At 41.6% G+C, this 17,239-nt stretch overlaps 1 protein-coding gene across 1 annotated transcript in view; it reads right to left on the minus strand.

The window, feature by feature from the left end:
• The window catches only part of LRP11 (LDL receptor related protein 11), a gene marked incomplete at its 3' end in the record, with an annotated part of 17,873 nt that extends 2,769 nt beyond the window's left edge, over positions 1–15,104 (minus strand). Inside the window, 3 exon segments of the mRNA XM_072408992.1 lie at positions 2,667–2,808; positions 10,468–10,634; positions 14,127–15,104. Coding sequence (XP_072265093.1) covers positions 2,667–2,808; positions 10,468–10,634; positions 14,127–14,841 — 1,024 coding nt within the window.
• Between the last annotated feature and the right edge of the window lie 2,135 nt (positions 15,105–17,239).

The following is a 17,239-nucleotide window of genomic DNA, read 5'->3' on the forward strand; positions in this document are numbered from 1 at the left end:
AAATCCCATATTTATTGTGCATTTTTATTGTGAACAGTTATAGGTACTAAAGATGGGTGAATGTGCCTAAAGTATTGTTGCAATGTATGTATCAATAAAGGAAAAGATTGTCTGTCTGCTCAATTTACATAGGAGCCACTATGTCCTCCCTCTTGCAACAGATGCTGAGACTCTGTCAGTTGTCAAATTGCAGCCTGTTCAGGCATTTTTCCTGGTATACAGGTCCTGCTAAGAAGGGCATATGATGAATGTTCATGGTACTTAGGTGAAGTGTTTTTAAGGCTGTACCTTGTATGCCCAAAGTCCACAAGTGGTTAAGGTGGAGCTGAGCACTTTTCTGAGTGAGGCTGCCATGTTAGTAGTCTGGGCCTCCCCTGTGCTGAAATGAATTACTTTGATTTCACTCAACAGCAGAGGTAGGCAAACTCGGACCTTTAGGTCGGATACGGCCTAGCCAGTTTTCCAGTTCGGCCTAACGCCCCCCCCCCCCAGTCATTTATTGTTGGATCCGGCCTAATTGAATTGTCGCGTTATCGCGAGTTCCCGCTATATCATCGAGTTCCTGCACAGTAACTCCAGTTACTATACCTAAAGAACAGAAGCAACGTGCAGCTAACAGTCTCAGGAAGCTTGACCTCGAAACGTGTCTTCAACCCCAAATGGACTGACGAAATATTCTTCGTCCAACGCTGCAACAAAGCCCTGCGTGTAGTGTGCAACGACACCAACAGCACTTTCAAGCGGTTCAATCTCAAGGGGCCTCGATGCCAAGCCTCTCGATGCCAAGCATGCGCACATGTACAGAGACTACGCCGCACATGAGCGGAAGACTGAGGCTGCTCGCTTGCAGTCACGGTTGGAAAAAACTTTTCCTTGGACACCTTGTTTCTTCTGGCCTAGTGAGCCTTCTTGACCTCCTGAAATGGCCTAGTAGTCCAAAAAGTTTGCCGACCCCTGCTCTACAGAGTCAGTTTCTTATAGCATGCATTAAAAGCTGCAGAAAGTCAGATAGTCAAGTCTCAATTTCTGGCTGGTGCCATCATGAATCATCTAGCCCCTTTCTTCCCAGGCTGTTTGATTGTCCCCTGGCCGGGCTACCGTTAGATCATTGGATTTTAGTTCTTTCAATTTGTTGGCACCACACCTATGCATTACTACAGTTTCCTGTTTTCAAAAAGCTAAGCACATCACCTTGCTGGCCCACCTTTCACCAGCTATATTGTGCCTGCATGTCATAAACTTAGTGATGATGTTACTGGATATAAAACCAGACATTTAACAAATACGTTTTAACCTTTTTTATTTGGTTATTCCATTAGCATTTTGATGGGTCGGGGAAAGAAGGAACCCAGGAAGGCCAGATATCAACAGATTAAGCTTTAGTATTCTTTTTGCAATCATATTGTTTTAGTCAGTTACACAGACAAATGTGCAACGATACATATTATAGAATGAAATGTATACTTTTATTTAAGGCTTTTGATTAATAATAATAAATAATTAATAATCTATAGATTAAAAAAAAGGTTTGCAAGACTGAAAATAGCCTAGTTTTTTGCGCAAAAATACAATGTATGGGGTGTAGTTTACACTGTCAATTTGTTCTAAATTCACTTGTAATAATCATTTATACATATAGCTTTTCCTGTTGTGACAGCTGTGCACTTTGATACTAGGCTACTAGGTGGCAGAACGAGTCCTTGTTTTAAAAAGGAACTGAAATGAGGAGGAGACTCAAACCTTGGTCAGCGAATTTCAGATGAATTGACAGGGGAATCATGTATACATAGAGCCCTGCGTGTTGCTTTAGTATATTAGGTAAAATTATGACTGACTAAATAGGCTGATACTGGTTACGGGTAAAGTTTAAAGAATCTAAAGCTTCTCCTGTGGCCGCTGCAATAGATATTTCTAGCTTATTTTCAATGCTTGGTCTCTGTAGAAGATATCTGACCTACTATAAAGCCAAGTGAACAAAATAAACATATTCCAGATATTAGTCATTTAAAAAGATACAAACAAACAAAAACATAACCGCATCTATGTAATACACACAAATGGCACACTCATATACAATTCAGGCACCCAAAGATAAACATGAGCCCCCTAATTTGAAGCTGAGTCGGCTGAGCTCATCCACAGCCAATAACTGTATAAGGTCCAATATATTTCTAGTGGTTCTATATTCATTTCACCAATGCAGACTTGTGAACAGTAGATGGCAGCATCATCAAACTGAAGGCAACAATATAATGGCACTAAGCACAGCAAGAAAAAACATGTAGGCTTCCATAACCAAGATGATTCAATTTCAAATATGTTCTGAGTGACAAAAAAAATAAGTATGTATCTAGTGAGGTCAGAATGACAATCATGGATCATTAGTTCTTGGCCATCCTTGTTTCTGCGCCGTGAAGAGATATTTGAGAGTAGTTCTTAGACACCTAAGTAAGCTTCTTGTTTTATTTTGCATCAATAAACTAATAATTTTATATAAGAAATGCCTTAAAGTAAATCCTGAACACAGAACTAAGGTTGAAAGGCTATACAGCTATTCATTGTGAATGAAAAGCTTGATTGGACAGAATCTTTAATTGCCTTTTTATTAAAATCCCTATATAAAAGAGACAACGCAATGTAAGTAAAGCAGCGTATTTGTGACCCACCTGATACGTGATGCTCAGCAGGGATAACGCTGACAGAAACATTGTCTGAGCTCTTCTGTCCCGTCGTGTCAGTCACAGTCAGCTGTAGTGTATAAACTCCTTCTTGCAAATGGGACAGCTTCAATGTCCCAGGTTGTGTGACCTAATAAACAGAAGCATTACTAATAAATACATTTTTCAGATAATTAAGGTCAGAGTTGGGCATGAAATAATTCATTTTTATGTAAAAAGTCTTATATTAATAATATTATATTAAGACAGATTTTAGTAACCAAGCAGTTAAGAATGTCATTAAACGCTTTTTAGGATATGAAAATACTTTATGATCTGGTTGTTGACCCAAAACAATTGCAGAAGCAAGGATAAAAGGCCTGTAAAGGCTTTGAGCAAACACTGAACAGATGACTCTCCCTTTCCTTGCAAATAACAGTAATGGTGCTTGGCAACTGGCTATCCGGGCACAAAGTGATGTTACATTGAGGACAGGAGTACTAAAGCCAGTGTAAGGTCAAAGTCATAATTTGCAGCTTACAATGGCTTCTTCTCCTTGCTTCTGCGGGCAATAGAATAAAAAGGAAGTAATGATAAAGCAAGTAAAGTGTATACAGAGGCCAGCTAATGCTTTGCCCAGTTGTGTGGGTCTGTTCCTCTTGGTTCTGCATCAGGTGATTTTTTTTTAACATTCTTTATTTATTTATTTATTTATTATATAAAAGAACAAACATGCAAATGAAAGAAAAAAACCCAAAAACAGTTACATAACAAATTGAAAATAGAAACAGTGCCATGTTAATTACAATGTCAAGGGTTACAGACAAAGCATAATAAATTAAATAGGTACAGAAAAGGCATATACAGCAGAGAGAACCAGGGACACAGTAGCAGCAGTCACGCAAATAAAATTTATCACACACAGTATTTTAGCCTGACACCTTTTTTTTTTTTCCCCCAGAGTGGAAAGAAATCAGGGATTACCCAGAGTATGACATCACTTATTAAATGATAAACACCTTGCACAATCTTGCGATTCCAAGAGCTCCTTCCAATAAAACCAAACTTGTTCAAATTTTTCTGAAGAATCGTGAAGGCTGGCTGTTAAATCCTCCATTAGCATAATATCATTAATAATTTTAAACCATTGTGAGACTGGGGGACACTGAGTTGACCTCCAGTTTTGCAGGATACAGAGTTTCGCTGCATTCAACAGGTGGCTCACTACCAGTTTTATGGAACCTATTAGAAAAGGAGCTGTGTTGGAGCAAGAAAAAGGAGGGATCTTCAGGTACATTATAATCATTTTTTTTGTCCCAAAAGGGTCATAGAACCGGGCAGAACCAGAAAATATGAATAAGCGTACCTTCCCCCACCTCACATCGCCAGCATCGATCAGAGACCGAGGGATAGAAACTATGTAGCTGAACAGGGGTACGATACCACCTGGAAAGAATGTTATAGTTCAGCTCCTGAAATGTGTTGCTAACCGAGGTGTGGTGAGTTAACCAGACTACTTTTTGTCTTTGCTCCATGGTGAGCATAACATCTAAGTCTCTCTCCCAAAGTAGCAAGTACGAAGGGGCCCTATCAGTCAGTGGAGAGTTGAGCAGAGCATATAGGTTCGGGAGCAAATGCCTATCCGTACCTGCTCTCGTTTATATAGCCTCGAAGGGGGTTAGTGGTCTAGTAAATTCCAAAGACTGTGGTAGGGAGTATAAAAAATCAACCAGTCCTGCCAAATCAGCTAAACAAAACCATGAGTCACCCTGCAGACAGTTTACTGCCCTAAAGAAGCCAATTTTCCTGAGATGGATAAAATATGGGTACTCTGTACCTGGCACGAATGCTAGGTTATCAAGGACTGGATACAGCCGGGAGGGTGAAGGAGCCGTATTGGGACGGGGGAACATTCTAGAGCACACTTTCAAAGTAGGCCCTATCAAAGGATGCTGTTTAAGTTGCACAGTGAGGTAACCCTCCAACCATGGTGCCGAGGACAAACTTTGTCCTCCAAACAGCTGCTCCAGGCCCACCCATTGTTTAGAGGTACCATTTCTGGCCCAATCAACCGCCCTGACCAGGTGTGCTGCCATATAGTATTTGGAGAGATCCAGGACTCCCAGGCCCCCTGTAGCTTTGGATTGAAAGAGTAAGAGTTACGGTTCAATCTAGGTCTCCTATCACCCAATATAAACTGGAAACGTACCATATTTATACAGTCAAAGAAGGACTTCGGGAGCCAAATCGACAAGGTCTGAAATAAATAGAGAAATCTTGGCAAAACATTCATCTTGCTCACCTGCATTCTCCCAAACCAGGATAGGGGTAAGGATTTCTATTTTAACAGATCAGATTTTATCCGTTGGAACAGTGGTGGGAAAATTCAGTGTAAAAATTTCTGACAAATCCCTAGATAGAAAGGTACTGAGATATTTCAATCCATTCAAGGCCCATCTAATGGGATAATTTTCCTCGAGTAATTCCTTTTGATTTGGAGGCAGGAGTTAAATTCAGTGCTTCCGACTTGCTATAATTGATTTAAAAAATCGACAGGGTTCCATATATAGACAGTTCCTTCATTAAGTTTGGGAGAGACGTAACCGGGTTAGACATAACAAATAGAAGATCGTCCGCAAAGGCAGCGATTTTGTACAATCGTTTACCCATTTCTAAACCTGGGTTGGCCCTTATAGCCCTCAACAGATGTTCTAATGTCAAGATGAAAATGAGCGGGGAAAGGGGGCAGCCCTGCCGAGTACCGCTTGATATGGGTAAATAATTAGAGTGAGTTCCAACAACCCTGATTGCTGCCTTGAGGCGGGAATAGATAGATCTAATCCAGGTTAGAATTTTAGATCCCAGTCCAAAGTGCATCAAGGTCTGGTCCTTTTTACTCTAAACTCTCTAGCTTCCCTGAATGGCACAAACCCCAATTCGCCAATGATCCTCTGTAGTCTCGTTGCCAAAATTTTTGTGAACAATTTTAGATCCTGGTTGAGCAAGGATATTGGTCTATAGCTGGAGCAGCTGACTGGGTCCTTGCCCCCCTTCGGAATCACCGTAATATGTGCTCTCAGAGAGTCTGGGTAAAAAGGAGCCCCTCTCAAGAGGGCTTTAAAAATATTGTGGGGCACTAATGTCTCCTTGAATTGTTTATAATATGCTAAAGAGAAACCATCAGGTTCAGGAGCTTTACCCGCTGGCATACTAGCTATCGCCTATAAAATTTCCTTGCCACTAATATCGGATTCTAAAATTTCGATTTTTTTTTTAACCTGGTATCTTTTAACACCAGAGTGATCAATAATAAGAGGAACAAAAGTACGCTCCCTCCCTGTCCCCGCAATTCTCTCGCTAAAATACAGCTGCACTTATTTTTGTATTCATAATAGGATCTTCTACATTTGGCCTAGGGTAGCTTTGGCTTTATTGAGACACAGCAGGGATAGCTGGGTTTTTAGGGAGATCAACTTTTGAGTCAAGTCCCCTATGACATCCCATTTATGCTTCTTTTCCAATAACCCAAGATTCCCTTGAATGAGTTTCAAAATCTCCTGTTGTCTAGCCCTTTTAAGTCTCCCTCCGTGCTTTATTAAATGACCTCGAATTACAGCCTCATGGGCCTCCCATACTACCAGAGGGCTACTTTCTTGTGTATAGTTAATGGCAAAATAGTTGCACAATTCCCGTTCTGTTTCCTTAACACTACTAAATCTTTCAAGAGATTTCATTCAGCCTCCAGTTCCAGAACCTGGGCCTTTCATGCATGAGTTGAATATTTAATATCACTGATGAATGGTCCGAAAGGAACATTTCACCTATAGGGCACCCCTTAACCCTATGAAAATCAGCCTGGCGGACCCAGAAGTTGTCGATTCTGGAATAAGTCTGATGAGGGTGAGAGAAAAAAAGTATAGTCCCTCTCATGAGGGTTAGGAATGCACCAGGCATCTAGAAGCTGGTGGCTGAGAAAACATCTTTAGGCCTCTTTCCCCCTCTAGGAACGCCACTAGAATCATCCCTTGTCGAGTCAAGTGATGGCTCTGGGGTAAAATTAAAGTCCCCTCCCAGAACTAGGGTGCCTTCTCTAAATTCCTCTAGGTGCTCCAAAATAGATTTCAGAAAGGGTTCCTGATTGGTTAAGGGCATATAAATAGTTGCCAGGGTAACCGCTTGCTCTCCCACTGTCCCTTTTACACAGAGGTAACGTCCTTCACCATCTCTATATATTGCACTCAGATTCCAGGGGATAGAGGAAGAGATCAAGATGGATACTCCCCATTTCGTAGCATCAGGGGCACATGAGTAATAACCAATAAAATAATACCTATTGCGCAAGGAAGGCATGTTACCTTCTTTGAAATGTGTTTCTTGCAAAAAGGCTACTTGGGCTTTCAAACTATACAATCTTGCTAGAACTGCTGTATGCTTTTCTGGAACATTTAACCCTTTTACATTGAGAGACAATACTTTGGTAGTCTTCATTAACGGAGACAGAGGCAGGCATGAAACAACTCTGAGATTAAAACTGGTCTAAAATAAAAATCCAATAACAACAAAAAGGAGAAAAACTTTTTCCAACCTACCACCTTCAGGCGAACAGTAACCCTGAAGGTTGGATAAGTGGGTGGATGGGTTAAATTTAGGGAAGGGTGGATGGGTTAAATTTAGGGAAGGGTGGGTGGGTGGAGAATAAGGCAGGGTTAGAAATAGCTAAAAAGTCTGGTCAGACGCAGAAACTGCACTGTTGTACCTAATTGGGGCAATGTGGACAACCAATGGCAGGGCTCCCGCCCCAGCTGCAATGGCACATTTAGAGAACATACTTGAAAGGGGTACCGGCAAAGGCTATAAATTCATTTCAGGATGGGTGGGTAAATTTCCACTCCTCCCTGAAACATTAAGGCATACTACAGACACTTGTAAACAAAGTTGAATGGCAATTTGGCATAGTAGCCCCTCTTAACCACCCGGGCGGTTAGCCCGACTTTGGTACGGGGTAATTAAACTTGCTACCATCGTGAACACCGAACCAAGGTTGGGGTAGCTAAAAATATAAACAAGCGTGACATTGCAATCCGATTGTCATACAATCAATGTATGACAATCAGATTACAACTGAAAAAAAAATACTTACCCTGTCCCCGCAGCTCCTCCGGACACATCTGTCCTCTTCTTTCTTCATCCGGCGTGTGCAGTGACGATCTCTGGGGTTTACAATACAAATACAAAGAAATTTCTAATACAAAGAAATCTTTATATAATATATATATAATTGTATTATATATATAATATAAAAGCTACTGCACAGGTACATTACATTATACCTTTTTTTTTTTCTAAAATTTTTTTTTATGTTTTATAAAAAAAAATTTTGCTTTTGGTACAGAAATCCAGACATCAGTGAAACGCCCATGTGTATAATAAACAAAGAGAACAATAACAAACATTCAAAGAAGCAATGAACAAAACATTTCCAGACCGGGTCTATGGACCCATCAGCTTAGAAATACTGAATCAGAGAGGTAGCATTACCATTATGACACTATTATGACATTATAACACTCCTATAAAGTCCTATAGAGTCCTATAAAGTGCAAACACTTTAGGCAATAGCATCATACACGACCTCATCCATCTCAGGACTATCAACGCTGAACAGTCTGAGGGGGGGAGTCTCCTTAAGGCCGCGCGCATTTTTTGTTAGAGAGTCGCCACAGATTAACTGGTGGATCCGGCACTGTAGGGATGAATGAAGGCCAATCCTGGATGTCAATCTCCGTCAGGTTAAAGACATCCAATAAATCAGGAAGATCAGCAGACGATCTCAAGGTAGCTGAGGGGCCATCTTTAAAAGCAACAAGGTGAAAGGGGAACCCCCAACGATATTGGATGTTTTGAGAACGGAGCCCCTCTAGTAGTGGCTTTCATGATCTCCGTTGAGCCAACGTGCATCTGGACAAATCCTGAAGAAGCATCACTGGGGTGTCATCAAAAAAGATTCCTCTTGGTCTTGAGCCCGTTTTTATTATTTCAACTTTAACTTTATAGGCATGTGCACGACATATCATATTCCTCGGGTGCCTGGGCTCTGAGGACTTGAGACCAATGTGCCTGTGGATACGGTCAATTTCCAACAGGGTGTCCTAAGGCTTATCTAGCACTGCATTTAATAAGGCTAAAGCTAAGGCTGTAACTGTGCTTCCTACCCAAGCATCAGCCTCAGCCACGTCCCCTGCATCAGATGATTTAAACTGTCAATGGCTGGCAGTTTAGGGACTCCAAGGGGAAAGGGAGACTACAACGTAAAAAGGGTACTAATATCATATGGGAAAGAGGGACTGCAATATTAAGGGGGAAAGAGGGACTCTGATGTGAAAGGGAGCTAATAATTAGGGTTTATGTTGATGCCTATAGAAAACAAGATACATATGTAAGCTGCCCTATGTAATGGTTTCCTCTAAAGATTCAAATTGCCTGGCTGCCATGATGAAATAGCTTTAATACTGTCAGTGTAACTGACTAGAACAAGTATGCAGATAAATTCACTGTCAATTTAGGCTGTGCACTTGTTTTTTAAATAGCAGAGCATGATGTAGATAGAAAGCAAGATGTGTTCTTAAAACAAGAAGCCAAGGTGTACTCTTTATTATTGCCTTTTTTATTACCTTTTTTTTTGTTATTTAATATCCCCTTAATAGATTGATACTGTCCATGGGTACAGAACAAGGAATCATTGTTACTATTCTTGGAGTGATTTCAGTGGAAGACATTAAAGCTTTGCCTTTTCATGGTTGGGTGGCTCTAGTATGTGATCATCTGTTTCTCCTCTGTTATCCTGGGGAATTCAATACATGCCGTACATTGACGGGCTCACCAGAAATTAGATATGTCCACAAATACTTCCCATGTTTGCAAAGCTAACACAGATCTTGGTTCTTTAATAATAGAACCAGTGCTTTATTATACTACAGATTAAAAAAAGGCAAACAGTTCCTAAATCAAACACTGTAAAAAAAAGTTATTTTGTTATAATTTTACTAAAATATACAAATGAAACATATATATGTCTTACATTCTAGTGCTAAACAGTATATAAACTATATTTAATATTCATGTAAACTGAGAGGCTGCACCAAACATAGATCCCCCGCAACTCTAAGGCATCAAACAGGCAGATTGAGAGGCTTTTTTTCGCAGACTGATCAGGTCAGGGGATTAATCAATTTTATTAGCAGTTCAGCCTTAACATTAAACTGTATATTGATCTTTAAAATAAGTGTTTTCCCTGCGGACCTCCCAGAAGTCTATTAGTTACTCTACACTCTCGTCTACCTTGCTTAGTTCTCAAATATACAGTAGCTGTGCTTTTGGCTAGCAAGTCACCCCAGGTAAAAGATTTGGTACTGCTAATGCTAACAGCTAAGGTGATTTTGTAGTGTGAGTAGTGAGAAGGCTTAAAAACACATGAACATTTTATTAGGGTATTCCTATTGTCTGTTACCATTTTATTGGAATATTATGAGCACCTAGGTGTTTAAATAGTTGTATAAACCTCAGTGTGTATACCACATTATATTCAGTCTCTTATAGAGAAATCTGTGTACAATATGAATTCTGAACAGACAGCGGTAGACAGTATAGCTCAAGCGTCATCATGTAACCACATTGCTCCCCCCAGGGGTAGAAGAACATTATCAGGAAGCAAAAAACTACAATACCTTTTATGTACCCGAAACACACGTTTTTTAGGCATTCTTTTAGACTAGTATCACATGTCTGTGTTATATAAAAAAATTCAAAGTACCTTCATATCAACTAATGGGTCTCCACGCAGTAGTGTCCATTCATAGCGAACTATGGCATGATCATCAGTGCTTTCCCGTCCATCGAGTATGACCCAGTCAACAGGCAGCTGAAGTACCACATCTTGTCCAGCATTGCTGATAGGTGGTTTGTCACTCTCTGCTTTGACTGAAATGATATCAACATGGCAAAGTTAACATTTATTTAAGTTGAACAAAAGACAAATGTCAATCAAAGGAAACTTCTTTACAGAGAGAATGAAGGGAAGTTGTACCCAAAAAAAGCAGACAGAGGACTGGGGGGCTCTTCACCCTAATTCCCTAAATCTCCCTACGGTCAATCTTTCCCCATTACTGACCCACAGTGCCTTGTTCTGTCAATAAATGGGGAGACAAACATCTTAGTAGCGGCAGGACTTTTTGCTTCCTTGTGTCAGAGCCCCAAGCAAAGAGAACAGTAACCAGAACAGTAGTGACGTCACTGTTGTATACTCCAAATCTCATTATTCTAGCAGTCAGAGGCAGCAGTGCCTGAAGCTCTGTACAGATGGCCGATGATTGTCACTGAAATCAATCTTTCAAGAACAAAAATTTTTTTTGTATGCACAGCGCTGTTTTGTTCTAAACAGGAAGAGGGAGGTTAAGGGAGCAGCACTCCAAGGTGCTCTCCTCTATAGGATCGAATTCCATTAATTCCTGATAGGTCATTCATCATTCTGCCTCTGTGAATTAATGAATGAGCTTGGGGGACCACTATACACATGTCAGATTTTCTCCTGATATGAGCTTGACTGTTCATCTTAGGTGACAATCATCAGGTATGTATGCAGGTAGCTTTAGACCACACATTGCAGATATATGCCTGTGAGGGAGCCTATGCACATGTACATACCAGGAAGGGTACTGCCAGATTTCAAGAGAAACTGGAGAAAAAAAAAAATACTTTACAGGGTACTGTTTAGACAAAAGTTAAATTTCTGCATCGCCTTTATCATAACAAATTTTCATTTTTTGAGTTCAGTTCAGTAAAAATTCTGCATGAACTACCAGGTACAAAACAGTAACATTTCCAACCAAAAACATGGCAGCCCATTCCATTCCGCTCTATGGTAAGGGAGGGGGGTGAGCAGGAGAAGTAAAGTAGACTGCAGCTGAGATGACTGTAGCTTCAGCTGTCTGTCCCATTAGAGCAGTGTTTCTCAACCAGAGTTACATTGAACCCCAGGGTTCCTCCAGAGGTTGCTAGGGGTTCCCTGAGCAGTTTTTGCCTCTCAAGTCAGTTTAAGTGACACCAATGATCTTTTTGGCTTTCTATAAGGATGACATTCTTCCCATTGGCCAGCAATGTAAGGTACATTCTGACCACCACACTAATCTTCTGTGAGCTATTAATATAGTAATATAGCTGAGGTTCCCTAGGACCTGAAAGTTATTTCACTATGTTAAATTAGACAGATCACCAAAGATCTCTGAAAGGACAATTGGATGATTAAAATCTGAAGTGTGTATGGATGTATAATTATATTTCTCAGTTGTTCAAGTATCCCCAATAGAAGTAACAAAGAAATAGTTGTTGCCATATTTCACCACATTCTTTTTTCTCCTTTCTTAAAATACATTTATCCCTATAATATCTTTCTACACTCCTCATTAAACCAATGAAGTTTAATTAATATTTTTCTGGATCAGCAACCTAGATAAGTATAATTTATTCCCATATAAAGAAAGGCTGCTTGTTAGTCAAATCATCATGTAAAAGATTGAAGCACTGCTTTGTGCTTTTCCAGTAAAATACAGTAAGCATATTGAAAGCATATTTGTGTTCTGACTCTGTATGCATATAATACAGTGGTGTGATATGTGTGGGGTATATAACCATCTGCTATGCCATCTGGAATGTTAAACATATCATGGCACTGTCAATTATTAACGTAGAGCTAGGGAGATATTCTCCTACATTATGTCTGTTTGTGTGTCATGTGGGTGCGTTCACAAAAATGGAAAATCTAGAAAGTTATACTATACTATAAGGGGTGAACATTGTAATTTAAGATACACCTACAGTGAATGTTTTGTGAATGTCACATTCTCTTTACTGTTATAAAAAATATACCCCTATCTGTTCAAAACCTTGGAAGTTCATGTTTAAAGTTACATTTACCGATCAGATCATAGTTACCCAACATATGATATTATCAGCGGTCCCCCTGATGTCATTCATCAATCTGCCATGTCTGATTAAAAATGACCAATCAGGAACAACCTCTTTGCATTTGGGGTGCTGCTCACTTGCCCATTTCCCAGGCTTCTCTCCATAGGCACTGTGTGTACAGCACTCATTTATCTGTCACTGGAGACAATCACAAAAAAAAATTTCCAGCAACAATCATCTCACATCTACCAGACATCTGCATGCTGCGTTAGATATGTAACAAATCAGCAGCCATCACTCATCATTCTCCATCAAGGCCCTCCACATCTGCCTATAACTGCACCTTTTCCTATGAGATGACAGCTTTGACCAATTGAATTCTCCACCTTCACCAAAGGCACTATTTACTAATCCGCTCATTCAAGAAGTTCAAAGAACAGGAGCAACAAATGTTTGATCCAAGAGATACCATCCAAGGCATTGGTGGTTCCTGGTGGTTGGCACCTTTCCAGACACTGCTCTAGTTCTTCATGATCTGGTATTTCAACACTTACAGTGGGCAGTACAGAACTGGTCATTACATCTCCTAATCATTCTCTATGGATGGCCATGGGTAGGATTCTAGGATCCCAACCATGGGAATGGTTCACCACCTGTCTGAACTACCCTACCTCAGTGTATAATATCTAGTTGTCATTATTGAGTTGTCGCTGGGTTGCCACCACCATATCACTGCTGGAAACTATTCAGTGATCATTTTTCACCGCAATTCACTGCTGTACTTTCATTAATTGTGGTTTTGTACACATGACAACAAATATCATATATACTACACAAATATTATATATAGGTAAATAGTATACCTATGACAGAGATCATTTCCTCCTCTTGTCAGTACAAGCAATGATGGGACAACTCACCGATGGTGACAATTCCTAATCTTTGTGTGCTAATTGTTGGAGATTCTCCCCCACCATATCTATCCCACTATATCTTCATGGTGATCTATTTACCTAGAAATCTCAGTAATTGCAGGGAATTATCAATAAAGAATAACTCGGATAGATGGGAGGGATTGTTGTGGTGAGGGGTAAATCCTCCTGAATGTTGGGGAAATCTTCCATGGGGCACACAGGACAATGTGTATAAAGCTCCCTACAGACACCAGATTCCATTTATTATGGCAATTGGTGAAAACATTGTGTCAGGATGTGTGCGGGAGGAAAACAACAGAGAATGGGTGCACGGTGACTCCTGAGCGGCTTCTTGTCATGGATTCTCTGGAAGGGGAAACCATTCCAAAAGATGAATTTGGATTTCAACCATTTTAGGAGCTGGAAGGGAAGGGACTTCCCCAACATTAGGAGGATACTCTCTATGACAAGAAGGGGAATCCCTAACAGGTGACAGGAATACTGGGACCCCTTCCCTATGTACCCTAATACATGTTGCCTGTAGTATGAGGGCCCCAGTATGAGGGCCCCAGTATGGGTGCAGAGCTGCGGTTACCCCGGGTAGCAGAGGAGGCTCTGAGGGGGCTCCAGCCATCCCATGCTGAGGTGACATTGCGGCCACTCTGGGTGAAGCTGCTGTAGTCTCTATGAGGGGAGAAGTGGCAAACATTCTGCCCCCGGGGAGTACAATCAAACAGGAAACAGCTCAGGCCCCGGGCCGACCTCTCCACCACCGCCGCGGAACATGTTGGCGCCATGCAGCACACCTCCAGGCACTGCTTCCAGCTGAACACCTCAGGCGGAGCCTTCAGGAAGGTGGCCCCGGCTTCCAGGGAGTCCTTGGTACGGATGATGTAGTCCTCCAGCTGGTTGAAGTTGCACACATTCTCCCCCACATCCCCGGCAGGCCGGACGGCCACTTCCTGCAGCTGTTCCTGCATGTTCTTCTCCTCCGCCTCGGCACCTTCCCCGGCCTGCTCAGCATCCCTGCCATTACCGTGCTGCTTGTGTCTGTCCTTCCAGCCCTCCTCCTCCGGGTCCTGCTGGTGTCTCTGCTGCTGAAGCTGTTTGCGGAATTCTTCCAGCAGCTCTTCCACCCCGGAGATCTGGGATCTGAGATCTGTCAGCTGAGGGGCCGGGGAGCCCGGAGATGTCACCCTCCTGCCCTCCGCTATCTTACCGCACCAAAGCAGGCCGAACAGGCAGAAGCAGGAGACCAAAGGCCGGGCACCCAGCACCGGGTTGTGGTAGCCGGGGAAGGGGTAGATCATGCTGATGGCTGGTTATTGCCTCTCCTCCACACCGGGTATTATTGTGAGAGGGGTTCAGGGATCATTGTCCCCGGGGAACGATACGATCCCAGCTACAAAATAAACTGTGATCCGGGGAGCAACAGGGAGGTATCCAAGGCCGGAGCATGGCGCTCCTGTATCTGCTCTCCCCGCCTCTCTACCCCCACACAGGGAGATGGAAGGATGGGGGGTGAGCAGGTGCAATCATCAGCACCAGGATGGTGTGACAGCTCCCAGCCCCGCCCTCCTCCGTGACGTCACACCCAGGGATACGCAGGAGCCCATGTGATGACCACACCGATCTGTGCTGGGGAGCTCAATAATCAAACTTCCTATCAGTAACTGGGCAGAAATAATCTGATGCTGGCTCTATATTCAGGGATTAGGGGAAAGTTGTGTATTTAAGTAAGTGTGGTTTAAGATAATATTGAAGTGTTTAGCTTTACTGGGAACTAAAGTTTCAGGTAGATAATTCATTATTGACAATAGGGTCAGACAATTTGTCTTCTGCTATTATCCCTCCTATCTGCCTGATCACTCCTGGAAAATGTCCAAAAAGCTGCACAGCTCAGCATGGATTGGCTGGATACTCAGCAATCCCATCTTCCCCTGCACATACCGGGACTGAACTCCTGCACCAATCAAGATGGCGGCGCCTTGTTACAGAATGGGGACATGTGAGTATCACTGGTTTACCGGTAGTTTAAAAAAGTTACCATTTAGCAATTTGTAAAGAGTAAACATTCATTTATATTTACTTTGCTAATGCTTCTTTTTTTTTTACTTATTTTACTTATCCACTTTTGGAGAAAATTTGAGTCACAATAATAACTCCCAGCAACAATGTCAATATATGCAAAAATATCTTCCAGCACTGGAGTGACAGCAAAATTCAATAATACACACACACATTATTGGTCAGTGGCAGTGCTATTCATTCATGGTTTTCATTGTAACTTACCCCCCCTCCAGTGGTGAACATCATTGGTTTTTACTCCCTCCTCGAGTCCATGGACACTTCTGTGTCTTTTACTCTATCCCTGCATTAGCGGTCAGTGGTGTAAAATTGTACCCACTATCATTGGTGGCCAGTAATGGTCACATACCTGGTGGGTTGCTATCACCCCTCCTTGACACTGTTCATCCAGGGATATTGAGACGAGCAGATACAGGAGCGTCATGCTTCCACCTTTGATAGCTCCTTGCTGATCCCCAGATCTGAGCTTACATTTTTATATGGGATAAAAATTACTAATATTTTTAGAAGTTGAGGTGCATTACAGCCCATTTTGTTGAACAGACTGATTAACTTGACACCAGCTTTTCAAAACTATTGATGTTGTGGACCTCTCTGGAAATGTTGGGGACCACACTTGATGCCCTGTCTATTCCCATGTTGGGCAAATAGGTATGAGAGGCTGGCACAAGAATGTGCAGGCATCTCTATGCAGGTAGATACCCAGTAGACAGCCACATGAAAGTCTATGGCAATTACCTGCACAGCCAGTCAACAGCCAGAGTCAACAGCAAGGAAGATTTCATCATGGGGATGGTGGAGATCGTGGCAGGCTGCAGCTGTGATATTCAGATATGTATCTGGGGCGGGGCATACTTTTACTCAGTGGGACTATACAGGCAGGATACCTGTACTTTATTAAAAATATGTTACTGCGAAAGCCCCAATCCGTGCTAAGTAGGCAGTTAGCTAAATATTTCTACTCTGGATTATTGCAAATTGCTTGATTCATTTTCTGTTCTGTACATTATGGGTCCAAAGCTATAGAACATGCAGGTTATCCCTGCAGCTGCACACATTGTTAGCAGGCTTTTCATGGATAGACAGGTAGCATACTGAGACACTTGGTACAAACTCTATAACATATTTTACAGACAAAAAAGTACCTCTGTTAAAGTAACAGTGGCGTGCAGTTGGGCACCCACAGTCACGGCTCTTCCCACTGAGTAATTACAGATTTGCCCAGCTAGACTTTACAACAGATAACTGCATGCTTGTTTCCTGTGTGTGATTAAAACTACTGAAACCAAAATACATCCAGACAATTAGCATTCTTTACAAGAAGGAATGGCAGCTTTGATTGGCCTTTCCCAATTTATTTATTTATTATTATTATTTTTTTAACATGGGGAACCCTTTAAAAAAAAAAAAAAAACTTTCAAGTCTTCAGGGAACCTCTGCTACAATGAATATTTCCCCAGCTCACAGTACAGTGGCGTATTGGGCAGCAGGGTTATTACATGAATTACCACAGTGGGAACTTTGGATTTATGCCTCTGGAGGAACCTTTGCTTACATAATCTCTTGGTAGTAGGAGCATTTTAAACTAAATTATTAATTGAAAAATGAAAGTGAACAACA

This window comes from Pyxicephalus adspersus, chromosome 4, assembly GCF_032062135.1.
Source record: "Pyxicephalus adspersus chromosome 4, UCB_Pads_2.0, whole genome shotgun sequence".
NCBI lineage: Eukaryota > Metazoa > Chordata > Amphibia > Anura > Pyxicephalidae > Pyxicephalus > Pyxicephalus adspersus.